Here is a 22,500-nt window from a genome sequence, read left to right as displayed (position 1 = left end):
GCTCCTAATGACTTCGCTTAAACGGAAGAGAGAAATGTAAAGTCGTTTAGATAATTCAGGTGAAAATGCTTGCAAGATCTTCTGTAATTAAGGTAAGAGAACATTTTTGGTAATGAACAATTATTGATGGTATAAAATACTAGAAATAGGAATGAATGGCAAGCGATTGTGACGCAGTTCCGGTAGGCCCTGCTCCTCCTTCCTATCGCCTTAGATGACCGCGGAGGTAGCAGCAGTAAGGGATTCAGCATTATGAATCTTCATCTGTGGTGAATAACGGGGGAGGGTGGGCTGTGGCACCCTAGCAGTAGCAGCCGAACTCGGTTGAGTCCCTCGTCAGGCTGGCAGGAGCGTAGAGAGGAAAGGTCTTCTTTTTTCCTTTGGTTGATATCGACTACCCCCCAAAATCGGGAAAGTGCCTTGATATATAGATAGATAAAGTCACCAGAGGCAAGAGAGTGACAATGCCCCAGAGACTGACCTTATATACATATGATCAGCGCCCAAAACCCCTCTCCATCAAACTAGAACCAAGGAAGGCCAGGCGATGGCTGCTGCTGACTCAGCAAGAGGACCTAGAGGCTCTCTCTCTCTCTCTCACAAGGATGGTGAGGTTGTAGATAATACAAGAAACTATCGACCTTGAGCGAGTCTCTAACCCCAGTCCAACAGACTGAATAATAAACAAAATTACAGACATGAGGACTGTATGAAAAGTAGCTTAGGGTAGTATAATATCTACCTGAGTTTATTGTATCAGAATTATTTCGGAAAGAATAATGATGACCTCTGTGAATTATAGAATGATTCTAATTAATATATCTGATAAAAAATAGCATTCCAATCATCCTTAGGAGGTTTGTAAATAGCCATAAAGGATATGTGTATATATATATATATATATATATATATATATATATATATATATATATATATATATATATATGCGTGTGTGTGTATGTATGTATGTATAAAAGCCACATATTATACAGTTCTTAATATATGGATGCTCTCTACCACGGGATCAGGACCCAAGGGGGAATTGTAGTTTGTCAATGTGGGATCAAATAGTGAATACAGTGAAAGTGTGTAACTATCACTTAAGAAACATAGCATTTATTAGAAAATATTTAACAGAGGGCAGTAAAAAATTTTTAGTGATGAGTCACGTAATATCAAGGCTTGATTGTTGCAATACTATGTACTGTAAATTGCCCAATACACTACTAAGAAAGCTTCAAAATGTGCAAAACCGGGCGGCTAGACTGATAAAAGGCATTAAATTTCGGGAGAGAGAGAATAACTCCAGCACTGATCAATCTACATTGGTTACCTGTTAAGGCTAGAATTGAATATAAGATTTGTTTGTTGACTCACAAGGCACTTACAAGTGATAAGCCTAAATATCTTCGTTATTGCCTGGTCCCCTACTCTCAAGCTACCAGCGCTGCTGTAAGAGTTAGACATGCTGATGACCCACATAGGCTATTCGAAAGTAGTGTGAATCATGCAATAGGAGGAAGAATTTTTTGTTATGCTGCACCGAGACTCTTCAACGACCTTCCACTTGATGTCAAGAATAGTAAATATGTGGCAGCTTTCAAGAAAAACCTGAAGACTTATCTCTTTGGAAAGTGTTATAATAGTGATCAGAAAACTATTAAGCCTGAATAAAAATGCTAGCGAATAACTGAAAAGATACAGAGCAAAATATAAAATGGAAAGAAATTATTTTCACACATCAAGGCCCGCCTGAACAGACTCTTAGTGTCAGATGGAGGGCGAGAAATAAACCCCTAAAAGTAAAAGTAAAGTATAGCAACAACCACGATTAAAGTCGACTATGCAATAGTCTTCTTGGGACTCAAAACCCCATTGCAACAATGTCGTATTGTTAAGTAATAAGACAAAATGGCTGTTGAGAAATCTCTTTAGATTATTTGGAACATATCACTCACTAAAAAACGATTTTGTTAAACGTCAATAAAAAATACCTTCGCAAATTTAAGTCTTTTCCATAGGAATGGCTGGTAATTCAAATTGCTAGCGTTGACAGCAATACAAATCCGCAAGAACGTCAGAACGTCTTACCTTCATTGCCTCCATTGTTCACAAAAGCACTAATTATAAAAAGCACGTCCGTCCTCTTCCAAGTTAAGTTAGAATTTACCCAGAAACAGTTATTTTACATAATGTTGCATCCTCTATAACTTTAACATACCCTGCATTTACTTTTGATAAATCAATTTATGATATCACAAACATAAAAGATTTAGCTTTTTAGAATATTTAGAACCTAGGCCCTGGCAGGCAGCCAGACAGGTTAGATTTAATTAGAACAACCTGCACTGAAGGTGCAGGCCACGCTCTTGCGCCAAGTGCAGCCATAAAAACTTATGCCCTAATTGTGTTTTGATGAAATGTGTTCCCTAAAAGATAAATGCACAAATCATAATTATATTGGCATAACAAGCGAAGCTTAACAAAAAAATAAACCATTCACAGTAAGTAAATAACAGTTAACAGACTAAATGTTTCCATTGCTTTTTTTTTACTTATTTTTTTTTCTACACATTGAAACCAAACCAAATTTAAATTGTTGAATATCTACCCGTATAGAAAATTAGTGTTATATCCTGAAGAAAATTGAAGATTTTAAGAATACTGATATTACATTTCCCCAAAAATTCCAAGATAATCAGGTAACCCAGTTGTATGCCCTAAACCGTAGAAATATCCCGATTTGGGAACAAATTCCCCAAAAGTAGGGCCCTTGGTGGAAAATTTACTTCAGCCAATCAACACCTCCACCATACTCTGCGTTTCTATCATTATTCTTGTATGTTGCCAATTAAATAGTTAATCCCACGATAGACTATTTGGGCTATAAAAGTCTTTCAAAAGACATTTGTGTAAACAAAATTTATTATCTAATCGATATATACAGTTGAAGTGTATAAGCAAGATGTTTTATATTGTCGATAGTTGCTTCAAAAACGCAACTATTAGATCTGTTTAAGTCATTCAGACAAAGAAAATGAGGACTATATTCAACACACACACGTAGATGATTTCTGAATCTACATTTATGAAAGCATTTTAGCAAATTTTATGAGTTATTTCCGAAAGAAACATTAACTTCCATAATTTATATAGTTTTACGATTGTGGTGAAACACTGGGGAATTTACAACCACATATGATTACTTTCTTTAAACTGTAAACCCTCGTGCACCAACTTTGCACGAGGCCAAGTTACAGAACTGAGAAACAAACTTACTTAAGAGACATCTGCCATTTACCTTTGATTCAAACTATATTTCCTGCACCAATTCTTTTGGGGGTGATGCCACACGGGTTCACAAAGACTCAATTAAAAAGTTTGACATATATTTAATATTTAAAGTACACAAACAAAAATCATCAGAGTTACGTTAAAGAGCGAACATTAACATTAACACAAATGAACAAAATTTACGTTACTCGATAAAAATTAAACAAATATCAAACGGGGTTACAGAGTATTCTTATAAGAACATTGCTGCAATGATGATGCGATGGTTCACGAGGTGATGATGGTCGTCGGATTCAGGAGAATATCTTCTAAGTACTTGCCTTTTGGAGTCCGCTGGTAGAAGCCCGCCCGCGTCACATTTCCACCCTGGAAGAGAACTCGGGAGGAGAACAATGTTGTCACATTTACAAATTTGCAAGGGTTACGTAACAAACATCAAGTGATTTAATTGTAACCCAACATACAAAAAAAAGGGGGGTTTCGTCCAGAAGGCAAGTTTAAATTACTGGCATGTGCCCTTACAATAATCAAACAATCTATATATAATCACGACAAGAAGAAGTTTGACAACAATGGGATGATACGTCATCTTATCTGATCTAGATGTATAAAATTTGCAAGAAAGTTAGCTTATTACTTTAAATATTATTATACTAATTCATACAAACTCATTGATATAGTTAATATGATAAAACTACTTCTGTGGAGCAAAATAATCTCATTTAAACATATATTCATAGAAACTGAGAAATACCTTAGAAAACAAATACTGTACTCGTAAAACCAAGATTAATTTTATTCAAGGGGAATAAATGTCAATTTTTGACATTGGGTGAAGAAGAATTGTTTGGTAATCTTAGTGTTGTCAGGTGTATGAGGACAGAGGAGAATGTGTAAAGGATATGCTAGACTGTTTGGTGTATGTGTAGGCAAAGGGAAAATGAACCCTAACCATAGAGGGATCTAATGTAGTACTGCCTGGCCAGTCAAAGAACCCAATAACTCTCTAGTGGTAGTATCTCAACGGGAGGCTGGGGTCCTGGCAACCCTACTTCCTCTAAATTTAAAGACATTCGAACACCAAATACGTCTATTTCACGTTAGGATAAAGTAAACGAATTTGATACATAAAACTAGGCCTACGCCAATGCTTTCTATGTAGGTTTTCTCTATTGTTTGAATAATTTTGGCTTAATTACACGAGAAGATCATTATTTTTCTTGCAGTTAGTCTAGTGAAATGGGATAGGACTAACATCTAGGGTCAACTGCAAAGAACAGCTTGTTATAGCAAATGTGCGTGTATTTGTACAAACATAATACCTTGAACATATCAGATTTATAGACGATAATAAGTCTATAATTTAATATATATATATATATATATATATATATATATATATATATATATATATATATATATATATATATATATATAGAAAATTTGGATTTTATGATCAAGTTGAAAATTATATAGATGATATAATGAAAATAACAATAAATGACACATGATGAACAAAATAGAAAAAAGAAAAAGAAAACAATAATTAAACAATAGAGAAAACCTACTTAGAAAACAATGGCGTAGGTCTACTTTTACATATCAAAATTCATTCACTTTATCCTAACATATCTAATGTTCGAATGTCTTTGATTCTAACTTCAACTTTGCATAAGTAGTTATCATTGTAAAGGTCTTACGGTTTTAGGCATGGAATAGGCATCTGTGAATCAAGTTACTCAGTCATACACTAAAATGACACATCAAATATAAAGTTATAATTTACAACTTTAAATCCAGATCAAGAAAACGAAGCCGATGTTAATCAGTCAAATGGAACATTTGAACTTTAAGAAGAGAAGACTTATGACGTTTCGTATGTGCGCTCTCTCTCTCTCTCTCTCTCTCTCTCTCTCTCTCTCTCTCTCTCTCTCTCTCTCTCTCTCTCTCTCTAAAAGGTAGGGTAGGGGAGGTATGGGGGACGAGAGGAGGAACGCGACAGAAGCTTCGAGAAAAGGAAGAGAGGACACAGTGCATATGTGCGTGTGAGCAGCCATGGCGGTTAGCTACACTCAAACGGTTGTAGAGGGAGAGAGACGGGTGGTAATGATACAAGGTCGAATAGTTGAAAATGGAGGGGGTTGTAATGCAGGAAGGGGGGCGGGGATTGCAGTGTAGGGAAAGATATAGGGACCATTAAGGAATGTAACGAAAGAGAAATTTGCGAAAGGCTTCACGAGGAGAAGAGAGAAAGGGTGTTATGCAATTGAGCGGTGTGAGAGAGGATATTTTACGATGAAAGAAAGGTTTTTTTATCAGCTTAAGCACGAGAGAATCTGAAGGAAATTAGCAATTTAGATTGAGACAAAGGATACGTTACACTTCCCTGACTAATTGGGTTTGCATTAGGGAGGATAGGGCTCCGTGTGGGATAGGATACGGAAATGGATAGGCAGGGATAAGGAATTTCTGTAGAGCGTGCTTGTGTAAAGGGAATAGGCAAGGAATGGAGGTATGTGTGTTGTATGGGAATCAACAGTGGGATAGGAGGGATAGGCGGCATAGGCTATCCTTACTGGATAGAGAAGGATAGGTTTTGCCGTGATGATTGTGAACGTCATATGCCATATCAGCCAGATGATAATGTGAAAGAGATTGGTTACATCAGAGATATTATTATTATTATTATTATTATTATTATTACTTGCTAAACTACAACCCTAATTGGAAAAGAAGGATACTATAAACTCAAGGGCCCCAACAGGGAAAATAGCCTCGTGAGGAAAGGAAAATAGGAAAACTAAAATATTTTAAGAACATTAACAACATTAAAATAGATATTTCCTAAATAAACTATAAACATTTTAACAAAACGAGAGGAAGAGAAATAAGATAGAATAGCGTACCCTTAAGCAAGAGATTGGTTATATCAGAAAGATAATAATGTGAAAGAGATATATTATATAAGGAAATTATGCTAATTGGGAATAACATTTTCCTGCTAATTAAAGTAATAAGTTTGTGAGGGTATCGGGCAGTGAAATGAGATCCCTTTGGCCATGCAAAAATCTTGAGTTTGTGTGAATAATTGAATGGACAATTTGACTAAAGAATGCAGAGGAGAAGAATGGGAGGATTAATGTGGATAAGGGGAATAGATATAAGATAAAGAAGGGATAGGGAGAGGGTAGGAGGTTAGGAACAGAAGCACTCGAGCAGGCATAAAAGTTAGTGAAAAATTAGGAGCAAAGGCATTAGATTCGCACCTAGGCCTATGTTAGTGTAAGTGTGATTAACAGTTGTGCCGATAGACTTAATCATAAGGTAAAGTTGTAGATTATGCAGGAGAATAAAGGAAAAGTTTTTAATATATTATAAAAGAGCGGGATATTTGAATATGTAGTGTTTTTACTTTATGGTGTATCTGTGTAGTCCTACAGCTGTAGTAGGCCTACAGTGTCTTTGTATTTGAATTGTCTCTTTATGTAACCTATTGTGTTTTGTGTTTTCTTTTCAGCTTTTATGCTCTGTTTGGTTAACTTCAAATCCTTGCAGATAATAATACCGAGATCTTCCTCCTGGTCCACACTTTCTATTTCATTACCCAGCAGTGAGTCATCTGATGTGGGTTACTATAAACTATGTACAGGATTTTGCATTTCCCACAGTTGAAATATATAAATTTATATATATATATATATATATATATATATATATATATATATATATATATATATATATATATAGTATGTCTGTAAATTTTTCATGATTCTGTCCAAACCGCCTCCCAGGTCTTACATCCTTCCCCAAACTCTATACTGAGAGAGAGAGAGAGAGAGAGAGAGAGAGAGAGAGAGAGAGAGAGAGAGAGAGATTCAACTATCAATTATTACATTCCCTAAGTCTTAACAGATAATGTATGAATATACATATCAAAATATAGTTTATTCAGGTGCTCTCTCTCTCTCTCTCTCTCTCTCTCTCTCTCTCAACACATATTCGACTGATGAAATTCTTGGCAAAAGCTTATATTTGATTAATTGATACAAATTTACCAAAAAAGTTGGCCTACACTTACTATTATTATTAGCTAAGCTACAACCCTAGTTGGAATAGCAGGATGCTTTAAGCCCAAGGGCTCCAACAAAGAAAATTAGTCCTGTGAGGAAAGGAAATAAGGAAATAGATAAATGATATGAGAAATAACGAACAATTAAAAAAAGTGACATCAAAACATATTTTAATTATAAACTATAAAAAGACTTAGGTCAGTCTGTTCAACATAAAAACATCTTAAATTCCTGTCATGACGGGCACTATATTCGTTCAGTGGCTACTTTCCTCTTGGTAAGGGTAGAAGAGACTCTTTAGCTATGATAAGCAGCTCTTCTAGGAGAAGGACACTCCAAAATCTAACCACTGTTCTCTAGTCTTGGGTAGTGCTATAGCCTCTGTACCATGGTCTTCCACTGTCTTGGGTTAGAGTTCTCTTGCTTGAGGGTACACTCTGGCACACTATTCTATCTAGTTTCTCTTCTTTTTTGTTAAAGTTTTCATAGTTTATATAGGAAATATTTATTTAAATGTCATTGCTCTTATAATATACTATGTTTCCTTTCATCACTGGGCTATTTTTCCTGTTGGGGCCCCTGGGCATCCTGCTTTTCCAACTAGGGTTGTAGCTTAGCTAATAATAATAATAATAATAATAATAATAATAATAATAATAATTAAGTGCAAAGTACATGCTTCGAAATAACTATCCTCGTCAAGAGATAGAGAATAAGTATCTAGCCTCACCTCCTGACTCGTGCACACTCACAGAGGCCTAATTACTATCCAGCCTTTTGGCGCCTGTCCCTTACACATCACAACTTTGGGAATGTCACCATTAAAAACGCTTCAGGAAAGACAATTGATTCAACGCCTCTATTACTTTTGTTAACTGCCTGGCAATCTGCCGGACTGGGGTTCAAGACCCGATCAACCATTATAGTTTCTTGTGGTGTCTGCAACCCCACCAACCTTCCGAGCTAAGGATCGGGTGTTTGAGGGAACCTATAGGTCTACATGCTGAGTCATCGTGAGCCATTGTCTGGCTCTCCCTGGTCCTAGCTTAGGTGAAGAAGGGATTTTGGGCGCTGATCATATATGTATATGGTCAGTCTAGGACATCGTCACCGACCCTTGCCTCTGCCATTCATGAGCGCCCTTTAAACACCGAGAAAAAAACTAGGCTTTTATAATTTTAGCAAAATTATAGTATTTGATTAAATTTAGATAAAATCAGCTAATCTCTTAAGGCAAGTACTGGCATACTCTCTCTCTCTCTCTCTCTCTCTCTCTCTCTCTCTCTCTCTCTCTCTCTCTCTCTCATCCCCAGACCTTTGCTTAGACTTCCGTCCTTTCCCAAGCACACACATTCATGCACATACACAATTATGTTCCATATTTACCTAAAGGCAAAGAATCAACTGATAGTTGCATTTAAGAACAAAGGAATAGCAGACAAAGTTATCAAATGTGTGTGTAAAAGAGAGAGAGAGAGAGAGAGAGAGAGAGAGAGAGAGAGAGAGAGAGAGAGAGAGAGAGAGAGAGAGAGAGAGAGAGAATTAAATCCCATATATACCCTATAATGCTAAAGCGTAGTTTCTTGTTAGTCTCACTTGTTGCCAAATGTAAATGGAAAGGCTAATGTAGTATCAGTGTTATCAAGGGAAATAATGCGGTCAGGAGGAAATTTGGCATCGCTGCTCATCGCTTACTCGAATCATTCGTTTTTTTTTAAATATAAATATATATATTTTGTTCATAATGTGTCATTTCTATTATGTCATTTATATGTTGTTCATATTTATCATAGAATACAAATTTTCAAATATATTCAAAATTATAGACCTATTAAGGTCTAGAAAATCTGAAACATTAAGAATCCTCTATTGAAGTTACTGTATTCGCCTTGAACAAACACACGCACGCACACTCACATTTACGATAGCAAGTTGCTACACACTTGTCCCTCCCCTACCCTACACCGTATCCTATACCGTATCCTATACTTTCCCTTCTCCTCCTCTTTCCTACCTTGACCCTCAAGCAATAATGCTCAAAATATTCAAACAACAAAGGAAATGTAGATAAGAAACAATGGCGTAGGCCTAGTTTTACAAACTCACGAAGTAGACGTATTTTGTGTTCGAATGTCTTTACTTCTAACTTCGACTTTGCATAATTATGTCATTGTAAAAGTGTTATTATATGGAATATGCATCTGAAAATCAAGACACTTAGGCCTACACTTAAATAAAGCATAAAAAGCCAAAAAAAAAGTATAATTAAAGACATTAAATCCAAGTTTCAAAGACGAAACCGACGCCAAATCAAAGCGAACGAAAATTCTTCCGTTAGAAAGACGTATACCAGAAACAACCCTTACTCTCTGACATCAAGGGGTTAGAACACCTTACACCAGATAACCGGAGAGACAATAAAATGTGAAATTATTTAACTTTTTGCTAATTCCATTTATTATTATCTATAACATATTTCAATTTGACTTTTCCGTCATATTAAATGGAACAGTGAGACTAGAGGAACAATATAAGGTGTTGTTTTCTCTCTCTCTCTCTCTCTCTCTGAATCAAATTTGTTAACCGACATCTGTTTCTCTCTTTAGACCTCGTGACGTAGTGGTAAGCGCACTCAACTCGTAAACTGAGTGACCTAAGGTTTATAGGTTACTCATGAATGGCAGAGGCAAGCAACAGGACAATGCCCAATGTAAATTTATATATATATATATATATATATATATATATATATATATATATATATATATATATATATATATATATATATATATATATATATCCCTTAGTGAGTGGTAATACCTTGACGTAGTGGAAGGGTTTGCCTATCGCTATGATCAGCAAAGCTGTAAGGCTACTATTTAGGACCACCCTCTCTCTCTCTCTCTCTCTCTCTCTCTCTCCATAACATGCATTCAATGCTAATATTTAGTTCCATTTTGACGTTAAATAGAATAATTATAGTAACAAATATAAATGAAATAAAATTTAATTGGAACCCCGTGAATAGATCGAAGATGGAGCCCCAGAAGTTTCGAATAATTTTCAGCTTGCCTCTGTTTTGCACTTTAAGTACTATTGTTCGCAACTTCTTTTCATAACATGTCAAAGTGAAAAATAACGTTCTCTGGTGTGAACAGAGCATATGATATGAAGTGAGGAGAAGAATGTTGTGGGGCGGGAAATGATTTCTGTTGTTAAGGAATATATCGTTCGAAGGCATTGTGAGACATTGCACAAAGAAAAGTATGCTCAACTTGTGGGAAAATCACGAAGTGATATAGTTAACATCTTGAAGGGCCAAAAACATCTACTGCTAAAACATGGGGTTCATAACTCCTGAAAACCACAAATAGCTAGTCTTACTGCTGCATGTGAAGTTGCTCTGGTGCTTGTAAGAAATATAAAATCATTTAGGCATGGACACTTAATAAAGCAGCGCGCAGTAACATAGCACAAGAGTTTGCTGAAGAAAAAGTATCCGGCAAAGAAATTTGGAGGTGAGTCATTATTATCTCACCTAACAGTTTCAAGAAGAATGACTGAACTTGAACAGCCCGTTTTTATGAAACTTGAAATTGTAATGAAACATTGAAAGTAATTATCACATGATTTAGATGATTGCATTGATGTAAGCCATACAAGCCACTTACTCATATTTGCCCCCACCATTGAATAAAATTTTGTGTTACACCAAGAACATGTCAATATGCAGTCATTGAATGATGATAGCAGAGTTTCTGATATATATATATATATATATATATATATATATATATATATATATATATATATATATATATATATATATATATATATATATATATATACAGTATATATATATATATATATATATATATATATATATATATATATATATATATATACAGTATATATATATATATATATATATATGTATATATATATATATATATATATATATATATATATATATACTGTATATATATATATATATATATATATATATATATATATATATATATATATATATATATACAGTATAAATGATACGTTTCCCTCAAATCCTTGGCCAATGAATATGGAGGGTTTAAAAGGTGTTTCTGCATTGCAACTGATAGGTCAAAAGCTATTAATATGGGTTGGTTGGTCTTTTAAAGAAAAGACTGAGTGCATTACATCACACCGCAGTGCATTATTCGCCAAGAAGCAGAATGTTGCAGATGAGTGATGTCATGACAACTGATATTAGTATTGTGAAATAGTTCTTTAGGCCTAGAAAATCTGTATCATTCCTGGACAAACTAAACACCGAGTACAGGGATCTGCCGCTATATTCAAGTGTTAGCGGGCCGAGTGCTGAAAAACACTCCGTTTATTTTTCTTTAAGGGACGATATTCTCCCATTTCTACAAAATCAGCATATTACTAATTCACAATAGTGCCAAATTCAGCTACACAATAAAGACTTTCCTTGCCCCTATTCCATTCTTCCAGAAGTGACTGCCCACCTGAACATACTAAACATGGACCTACATGAAAAATCATATATAGTTTCCCAGCTAGTAGGACATGTTCATTTTCTCCGTGGAAAATGTGAACTTTTCAGTGAGTTCTTCAACACACTTTCCTGCTTATCGTGAATTATACAAAAAATAATGGAACCTACTTCTCTTCTTTTCTTTTTTTTTTTGGAAAACTTGAAGGAATGTACTGTCAGTTTAAGACAAGATTTAGATACATTGAGAAATTGAGGTCCAGACACCCTGTGTTAAAAGATCCTATGGTAGCCTGTGTGAAAACACAACTACCTGAATTTCATATTTTTACCTGGTCATTTGACAATGAATAATGTCTATGATTAAAAGGTTATAACTGAATTGAAATAACTCGGTGATATATATATATATATATATATATATATATATATATATATATATATATATATATATATATATATATATATATATAATGTGTGTGTTTGTAGGTTTACTTTGATTGCACAGTGTTTTGAAGTTAAAGCGTTTCTATTGTTATTTTTTTTTTACTTAAGATTTGAAAATATTAATAAATACTACTATTTGAGTTGCTAATATCTTTTTTCATCTTTTTGTATATCATATGTACTTTGCTTGTTATTTGAAGGTCAATATTAACCGAGCTCTATAAGATTTTATTTTTTCATCATTACCTTATTTTTGTTGATTTTTTTTTCTTGTTTCGGAACAAAATTATTCATATAAGAGTAAGTATAGGGGAAAACCTTTTGACACGGTGTGTAAACTCTAAAAGTACATCTATATACTTGGTAAAAGATCATTTGGATAAAAGGAAATCAATCTCTCCCCTTGGGGAAGGTACTCCCCTTCAGTTACTGCACCAGGAATTATAATTCTAATATTAATTTACTTTTGTGGCCCGTGCCATCAAGCATTTCATGTAATGTGGCCCTTGGCATGGAAAAGGTTGGACCACCCTGCTGTGGGCGACCAGACCAGTCTCCTACCATCACCAATTTGCAGTGGCCAGCGTGGTGGTGAAAATGGCCACACCCCCAGGCATAAGGACATGTCTGAGGCCGTTGTCCTGCTGTGGACTAGAAACGGCTGCATTTATTGTTATTATATATAGATAGCCTTTCGTTTAATTAAATTCATAAATCAAGTTCAATTTGCCAGTTCTGAGAGAGAGAGAGAGAGAGAGAGAGAGAGAGAGAGAGAGAGAGAGAGAGAGAGAGAGAGATTATTTCAAGTTCAAGCAGGAGGTTAAACATTCCTTATTATTATTATTATTATTATTATTATTGTAAATGAGGTCGCAAATGATTACGGTTCCATATTCACTGTTATTTCAAATGAACTCGGACTAGGGAGCCTCTCTATGTTCTTCATCTGAGTTGAGGGATATTCTCATATTATTTCGGCCAATGGATTACAGTTTTCCTCGGAAATGAACGATAGTTTCATATAGCTTCGCCCTTTGGAATGAGTTAGAGGAATAGTTATGTTGAAAAATGTTGGGAGACTGTGTGAGTGAGTGATTGTTGGAGAAAGACTGAACATTTATGGTTCTGATCGAAACATTGTGAGAAACAACTCAAGGTTTAGTCAGTATTTCCCGTTGTGATAAGACTTTTCCATTTATTTTAGTCTCCTTCAGAGATTTGGAGCAAATGCTCGCGACGGTATAGTAGACCCACCGAGAAAGATGTCTAGCAATAATTAGCCAAATCTTTAGGAGACTTTTAAGACAGAAGGGCGTGATACAAGCAACCTCCTTCTCCTAGTGGTGTCCGTGAACAGCCCAGGCCAGGAGGAAGCAGGTGACAGAAAGACGCTATGGGGGAAGATAGTGTTATTGCTCTTCCCCTCTTGGGGACTTCTACCAACCAGAACACCTTTTGGTGCTGTTTAGATTTTCTTTCGAAATCCCTTCGTTCAGTTGCATATGTTTATTATTATCATTATTATTGTTGTTGTTGTTGCTGTTGTTGTTGTTGTTGTGATTATTACTCTTCTTTAGAATAAATATGTGGCTACAATTTATAGCAACAGAAACCTGGTACTAATTTTAGTTAACTCTCTCTCTCTCTCTCTCTCTCTCTCTCTCTCTCTCTCTCTCTCTCTCTCTCTCTCTCTCTCTCTCATATCCACAAACCGCTTAGATTTCCATCCTTATACCCCCACACACATCCACACACGGCCACATCCACATTTCATTTATACTCAAGTCAACAGGTAGCGCTATTTAAGAACAACAGAATAGTAGACTAAGAGTATATATATATATGAGAGAGAGAGAGAGAGAGAGAGAGAGAGAGAGAGAGAGAGAGAGAGAGAGAGAGAATTACATTCCTTTCTACCCTATGATGATGAAGGTAGTATTTATTTAGCCTCACTTGTTGCCAAATGTAAATTGAAGGTTTTCTAGCTAATATTAGTAAGGGAAATAATGTAGTCAGGAGAAAATTTGGCACCGCCGCTCATCAGGCACTCGAATCATGGAGTGTTTGAAATATAAATTCTAATCCTCACCCTGAATTTATTATTATTTGTTGATATTTTCAACATGTTTCCGACCTTATTTTTTCCATTATTAACAAAATTACAATGTTCAAATATATTTCTATTAAAAGAGACCTATTGATATGCAGTAGATCGAAGCTACTCATGAATTATAATCGACCTTAAAGATGAAGGAATAGAGAAGAAAATCCTTCTACTGTCACATACGCCCTTCTGGCTTTGAAAGAAATGCTCACCGTTATCATAAGAAAGGGCTCTCTCTCTCTCTCTCTCTCTCTCTCTCTCTCTCTCTCTCTCTCTCTCTCTCTCTTTCTGCATATATATACATGCACACACTACTCAATGTTTCGGTTAATAAAACCAGACGAAGTGTTAGACCAATCTATAGAAGAATCCCAAACTGAGATTTCCCGCCTTTATTTCCCGCCCTCCTCCCGCTCAAGTCAATTGGCCTTGACCTCCACTTAATTGATAACGGCTTTGTGTGATGAATATTATAAAAAAAAATGTAATTCTTGAATGATATAAGACTATAATTAATAAGTGTAATTAATGTGTAATAATTCCTGGTTATTTGCATAAGAAAGGAGTGACATGATAACTATTTGTGTCAAATTGAAGTCGAAATCGAAATGGTAGTTTGGAGTGATTGTGCTTCTAAAGAGGAGGAGGAGAAGAGTCCTTCTTGCCTAAGACGTCTTTTCATCTTGCTCAATGAATAAAAGTTCTTAACATCTCTTAAGTAACAATAATGACTCCATCCATATCATCAATTTATTATTAGTAGTATTATCATCAGTAGTAGTAGTAGTAGTAGTAGTAGTTGTTGTTATGGTAGCGGTAATAGTAGTGGTGATACTAGTAGTAATAATAGTAGTAATGGTAGTAGTGATACTTGTTGTTATGGTAGTGGTAATAGTAGTGATACTAGCAATTATGATAGCAGTAGTTATAGTAGTATTTATAGTAGTGGTGATACTAGTAGTTATAGTAGTGGTAATAGTAGTATTGATATTAGTAGTTATACTAGTAGTTATACTAGTATTGGTAAAAGTAATAATAATAGTAGTTATAGTAATAGTGATACTAGTAGTGATAATGGTAGTTATACTAGTAGTCATAGTAGTAGTGATACTAGTAGTTATAGTAGTAGTGATACAAGTAGTTATAGTAGTAGTTAAAATAGTAGTGATACAAGTAATTATAGTAATAGTGATAGTAGTAGATATACTAGTAGTGATACTAGTAATAATAAAAGTAGTTTTACTAGTAGTGATAGTAGTAGTTATACTAGTAGTAATACTAGTTGTTATAGTAGTAGTGATATAAGTAGTTATAGGAGTAGTTATACTAGTAGTGATAGCAGTAGTGATACTAGTAGTTATATTAGTAGTAGTACTAGTTGTTATACTGGTAGTGATACTAGTAGTTATGATAGTAGTGATACTAGTAGTTATGACAGTAGTAGTTATGGTAGTAGTGATACTATTAGTTATGATAGTAGTAGGGATACTAGTTGTTATACTAGTAGTGACAGTAGTAGTGATAGTAGTAGTTATGGTAGTAGTGATACCAGCAGTTATAATAGAAGAAATACTAGTATTTATAGTAGCAGTGATACTAGTAGACTCTGATTAATACTAAACAAGAATCTAAGGAACTTGCAAAGAGAGAGAGAGAGAGAGAGAGAGAGAGAGAGAGAGAGAGAGAGAGAGAGAGAGAGAGAGAGAGAGATAAGGGAAATGGAAAAGAGAGATTTTGTTTCATGATTAATCAAGTGCAATGTACGTAGATGCTTCGAAGTAACTATTCTCACCAAAGGATAGAGGATAAGTATCTAGCCTCAGCTGACTCGTGCACACTCACAGAGGCTTAATTACTATCCAGCCTTTTCTCACCTGTCCCTAAAGCGGGGTTTACACGGCCGAGCAGCTCGTCGAGCCCGGTTGTCGAACCTACTTGTAGAACGGCTCGAAGAGCTTTCAGACAGTACATCGAGCCTCAGTGTGCCTCGTGCTAAAACAACGTCAACATGTCTCTCGACCAGGACAATTTGATAGCCATTGCTTTAACAGTGGCACTAAAAAGGAAAAAAAAGATCAAAAGAGAGAAATTTTCATATACCAACTTGCTTGTTGCTTTAAAATTAGAACCTGATGACTGGCGAAATTATTAGCGTATGGATGAAGACACGTACATTGATCTACCGAACCGTGTCAGCCCTTTCATTACTATGAGGAAGGCCATAACTCCACATGAAAGACTGAGTGTCCGCTATTCCTTTGTTTCTGGCTACTTTATTGGAATAGTCTTTTGATTTAACTTTCCATAAAGCTGGATGAGCTTGATATGCATGTATGGAATCAAGTACGACTTCCTTCTCATTCTTGCTTTCATTAATGGCAGCCATTATGCATTTCTTTGATAATGTTTCCTCTAGCAGGTTTGAATAACAACTGAGGTTCGATGCTCGACACCCGTTCACACGTTCACACCGCTCGTCAAACAATGTAGCTCCGCCCACAAAAGTCAAGATGAGCCTGACTTCCATCGAGCCGCTCGACGAGCGCGCTCGACAACCAAATGGCCCGTTTACACGCTCGAACATCAATTCAAACACAGGGTTGTCGAGCCAAGCTCGACGAGCTGCTCGCCCGTGTAAACCCTGCTTTAGAGGGAATTATATTGTCAGGAGGAAAAGTGGCAGCGCCGCTCATTAGAATAATCTGATGTGTGAAATATAAAATTTAAATTTTGTTCAATATGTATCTTTTATTTTTTAGTTTCATTACAGACATTGATTTCTCTAAACAAAATGACAGTTTCAAATATATTCCTGAATAGAAAAGAAACCACCTATCGATATGCAGTGAATCGAAGTTACTCAAGAGTTATCATCGACCTTAAAGACAATGGAATAGAGAAGGAAATCCTCCCACTGTCACATACGCCCTTCTGGCATTGTAGGAAACGAGCACGTTCCCATAGACTTAGAGAGACGCTACTCTCTCTCTCTCTCTCTCTCTCTCTCTCTCTCTCTCTCTCTCTCTCTCTCTCTCTCTCTCTCTCTCTCTCCAAGAATAAAAATTCTCGTTTAACATTAAGCAGCGAATAATATATATCTATTTCTAAGTTGATTATTGCATTCAGACCTTAGTTTAGGTAGGGAGAGAGAGAGAGATAATTACTATTATGAACTGCTACTATCACCACTAGTATCACTTTTAAGATATACTAGTATCACTACTAGTATAACTACTACTATTACTATTAGTATCACTACTACTATAACCACTACTATTATTACTAGTATCACTGCTATTATAACTACTAGTATCACTACTAGTATTGCTACTATCACTAATAGTATCACTACTAGTATCACTACTACTATTACTACTAGTATCACTACTAGTATCACTACTACTATAACTACTATTATTACTACTAGTATCACTACTACTATAACTACTAGTATCACTACTACTATAACCATTATTGTTACTACTAGTATCACTACTACTATAACTACTTTTATTACTACTAGTATCACTACTACTATTACTACTAGTATGAATACTACTATAACTACTGCTATCACTGCTAGTATCGATACTACTATAACTATTAGTATCACTACTACTATTACTTTAGAATCACTACTGCTAAAACTACTACTACTATTACTAGTAATGAAAATAAAGAAATTTTAGAGCCATTATTCTATCGTAAAAGACACCACATCTTTTCTTTCCATTAATCACTATGACATCTTCATTTCCATATAGGTAAGATTTGTATGTGTAAAAACCACATTCTTAGAGGGTGTAGTAGTGTTGTGTAGAGGGCACGTTACTCTCTCTCTCTCTCTCTCTCTCTCTCTCTCTCTCTCTCTCTCTCTCTCTCTCATGAAAGATTTAATTAAAAATCATAATATTATGTAGGCGTTATTTACAGATGTCACCAAATTTGAAACACGACAGTCTCATGCATGAAGCCGAGCCTCCACTATAGGCCTAATGCTGAAATGTGTCCTTTATGTGAATATCTATTTGTCGATTCTGTTACCTAATGATTTACAAGTATTTATTATGAAAGAAAGAAAGAAAAAATATAATGGTAAAACCAATTATTTACTCTAAAGATTCAAAATCAATTATTAAATAGGAATATTCTTATTTGAACCGAAATGCTGTTGGATGTAAGTATTGGGAACATCAATGATCACATCAAATATTTGATTATTCTGTCATTATTTTCATTCACGTAAAACTCTCTCTCTCTCTCTCTCTCTCTCTCTCTCTCTCTCTCTCTCTCTCTCTCTCTCTCTCGCGGAGTTTCATGAACAAATTAATAGAATTTTGAACGAAATTTTCTGGGAAACACTTAATTCAAATAAGCTGAATCGTTGTGATTAGATTTTCTCATTTTATTTCGTTTTGTAGACTGAAGTTTTAATCCTTGCTGAGACATGTTAGTGAGGATCTCCTATTTCATTATTAATATTTTCGATTTAAAACAGAGGCCGATGGGGGAAGAAGCTACCTTAAGGTAATAAAATCATAGAAAGCGGTCATTGTTTTGTGTGTATGGTAATGACTTGAAGGTATTTAGTGCATCAATTCAACCAGACGAGTTTCTTTAGTGTATGTATATACTGTAAGTACTATGTCAGGTTATGATGAATTCAAGACGAACAGCTGTATGGAATAGAGGTGATTTTTTGCTTAATAAATATAAAAGAATTCGACTTTTTGTTACGGCATTCTTTTCGATAAAGTACGAAAGAGGAGACATGCACATTTTATATCATTTTCCTTTAGTCGTACAAAGAACAGTACGTCATTCCTACAGACAACTTTCCAAGGGCAGCTGCTCTCATTACCGTCTTACAGATACGGCTATGATCTTCTTCTTCTTCTTCTTCTTCTTCCAATTTGCTGGAAAATTTCATTCAATGGTGTAGGTTGTAGTATGTAGGTGGGGTATGTCCTATCTCCTCTGCGTGTGGTGTTGGCGGGTGTAGGTTTAGGTGTAGGTGCTGTGTAGGAAGTTCTGGATATGTGTTTGGCCCGTTGGACTCAAGACCTGATAAATGTGATCTTTATATCTGACGGGAGAGGGGTGGGGGTGGGGTGGGGGGGTTGTTAATGCATTTTACAGTGTCATGTTGGAGATTGCGAAATACCTTCGTACAATTCTCACCTCATAAAATCCTCTAATGGGAGCTGGTGACAGAGAAGAATGTAAGCCACTAAGAATTGTGTTGCATCGATAAACTTGTTATATTCCAATAACTTAGTTGAATTTGAATTATAGTGAAAAATATACTTTTAAATACCCGAGTCTCTCTCTCTCTCTCTCTCTCTCTCTCTCTCTCTCTCTCTCTCTCTCTCTCTCTCTCTCTCAAACTAACACACACAAAACCAACCAACAAAACAAACAAAAACCTGGCCATCAACCAACCAACCGAAACAAACCACACTAAACCGAATCAATACAAAACCTAACCAAACCAACATAAAACAAAACTAAACCAAACAGAAAACCCAAACTAAACCAAACCAAACCAAATCAAGCCATACCAAACCAAACCAACACTACAACCAAAACCAAACCAAACTCAAAGCAAGCCAAAAAAAACCAAAATCAAACCAAACCTGACCAAACCCAAAACCAAACAGAAATCAAACCCAAATTGATGAAAAAAAAATGAAACGATAGCCAAAACCAAATAAAAACAATACCAACCCAAACCAAATAAATACCAAACCAAAACCACAGTCAAATTCAAAACCAATATGAAAACCAAACGCAATCCAACCCAACCCAACAAGAACCAAACCCATACCAAATCAAACCAAATTCAAACCAAACCAAACTAAAACAAAACAAACCAAAACCAAAATCATTACCCAACCAAACCAACCTCAAACCAATCCAAACTGAAACCAAACTAAAACAAAACTAAACAAAACCAAAACACCGAACTGAAACCAAACAAAGCCAAACTTTCTGCAAGTTTGAACTTTCAAAGTTCCACCGATTCAGCTCCACAGTTACAAAGATCATTTTACTACCATGCAATACGTGCAATGTATTATATTCGGTATCACATTAAAATGTATCATTTACAGGCTTAGCAAATAAGTAAAACTTGACCGCTAAAACTGACACGCCATCAACCGTCATCGGTTCAAATATCGTCCAATCGTTCCATGGAGTCCAATGAGCCGAAGTTAGCGAGTTATCTCTCCTTCTCCTCACTCACACACATTCAGAACATGAAGTTGACGAATGTGCTTGCTTATGGAATAAGATTTCCATTCAGGTTTTATCTCTAAAACTAATTTCATCTCAATTTTGATAGAAAAAGCGATCATGAATATTTCATTGGACTATTATCAACACTAAAGACTAAAGCTGAGACGGTTTGTAGTGAGGACTGATAAGATGTGTGAGAGAGAGCAATGGAAAGTAACAATCGTCAAATATCAAAAGATCAGTTTAGGGAAATATTTGAAACATGAACTATGTTATCTATATACTTCTGTCTATAAAATGTTTTGGTAGAAAGATATCATTAATGTAGAATTGGAAACTTTGCATGGAAAACATGATAACATTTCTATGTAGGTCTAAAGCCAGCCTGACACTTGCACGAATTTGTGGCACGCATTGGCACGCCTTTTGTCGTGAACTGGAGTGAACGATGCGGGAACTGGCGTGAACGTGTCGTGAACGGTGCGTGGCATGCGTGCCATGCGTGGCGAGAATTTTGAAATGTTAAAAATTTGTATATATATATATATATATATATTGACCTGACTAAGTCCTTTCTTCAGAAGTGTACTAGAAGCGACTTTCTTTTGGTTAAGACTTCCTGGTAGTGTGAAGCAATGTTAGAGAGCAAGCAGTGTTTTAATTCGCCCTTGGCAAAGAATGAAGGAAAGAAGGCAAGCAATACATCTGCTTTGATGGAAAGACAGGAATGCGACATGATCTCAATCGACTAATTGAACTTGAAATAGACAATGTTAAAAAGACTGCAAAAGATTCTTGTCTCCTTGAAAAGTATATATCATGGATGATGTGATGAAAATAACAGAGGAAGACACACCAGTAAAAAAAAAAAAAAAAAAAAAACATTGAATAAGGGTAAGTGTCTTCGTTGCATTGAGCTCAATATTTATTTGAAACCTTTCAATCAATTTGCATTGCAAATGGACACGATATTATGTTTTCATTGTAAAGGTTTCTGGGTCAGAACTGAATTTACTTATTTCAATGAGAATCAAATATAGAAATAATGATATTGTTCCTCACGAGTAGGAAATGGAAACGTCACTTTGAAGGGAGGAAAGCATTTGGGGAAGAGATAAAAATGAAACAGCCAATTAAATCGTCCTAATTGTATTATTTAGCTCACTTTGTTGTTGATCAAATCTTATATCATCATTCTTCTTTCTACATAAAACTGATCTTGTTACATAATGTTTCCATCAGGAACTAATAAAGTTATAATAAGACGTTTTGTAAGCTAGTTTGTATTTGTTTCCTTTATCGGGTCCCGTCATTACTGAATTCAAGCTGTTGGACCCCCCCCCCCTCTCATCCCTAAACGCATTTTAGAAAAATATCCACAGGAGCATTGTACGTAACCAATTGAAAATATCACGGTAGTTTACAGCAGTAACTTTAGGGTTGTGGTGGCCTATTGGAAACGTCCCTGCCTGTCGTTCTGCCGGACGGGAGATTGAGTCACGCTCAAGTTCGATAGTTTCTTATAGCGTCTACAACGTCACCCTACTTGTAAGCTAAGGATAGGTAGTTTGGGGAAGCCTATCTACCTGCTGATTCATCAATAGCCACTGCCTGGCCCTCCCCGGTTTTAGTTTGGGTTGAGAAAGGGTTTGTGCCCTAATCATACGTCGTAGGTAGTACGTTTGCCAGGGCACCAGCCACCATCGAGATACTACTGCTAGAGAGTTATTCAGTCCTTTGACATGGCCACACTGGATCCTTCACTCTGGTTATTTCTTATTTTTTCTTTGCATACAAATACTCCGAAGTTAGGCTTATTTTTTCGCACATTCTCCCTTGTCCTCATACAC

At 35.6% G+C, this 22,500-nt stretch overlaps 1 protein-coding gene across 1 annotated transcript in view; it reads left to right on the top strand.

Annotated features, from left to right (window-relative positions):
- Positions 1 to 16,020, top strand: part of LOC137631542 (uncharacterized) — a 40,282-nt gene extending 24,262 nt beyond the window's left edge. Inside the window, exons 3-4 of the mRNA XM_068363323.1 lie at positions 10,800 to 10,882; positions 15,594 to 16,020. Of these exons, the coding sequence (XP_068219424.1) occupies positions 10,800 to 10,882; positions 15,594 to 16,020 (510 nt within the window). The remainder of the gene's footprint in view (positions 1 to 10,799; positions 10,883 to 15,593) is intronic.
- The last annotated feature ends 6,480 nt before the right edge of the window (positions 16,021 to 22,500 follow it).

Source organism: Palaemon carinicauda, chromosome 3 (assembly GCF_036898095.1).
Source record: "Palaemon carinicauda isolate YSFRI2023 chromosome 3, ASM3689809v2, whole genome shotgun sequence".
In the NCBI taxonomy this organism is placed as follows: Eukaryota; Metazoa; Arthropoda; class Malacostraca; order Decapoda; family Palaemonidae; genus Palaemon; species Palaemon carinicauda.
This window is presented reverse-complemented; position numbering and strand designations above follow the sequence as displayed.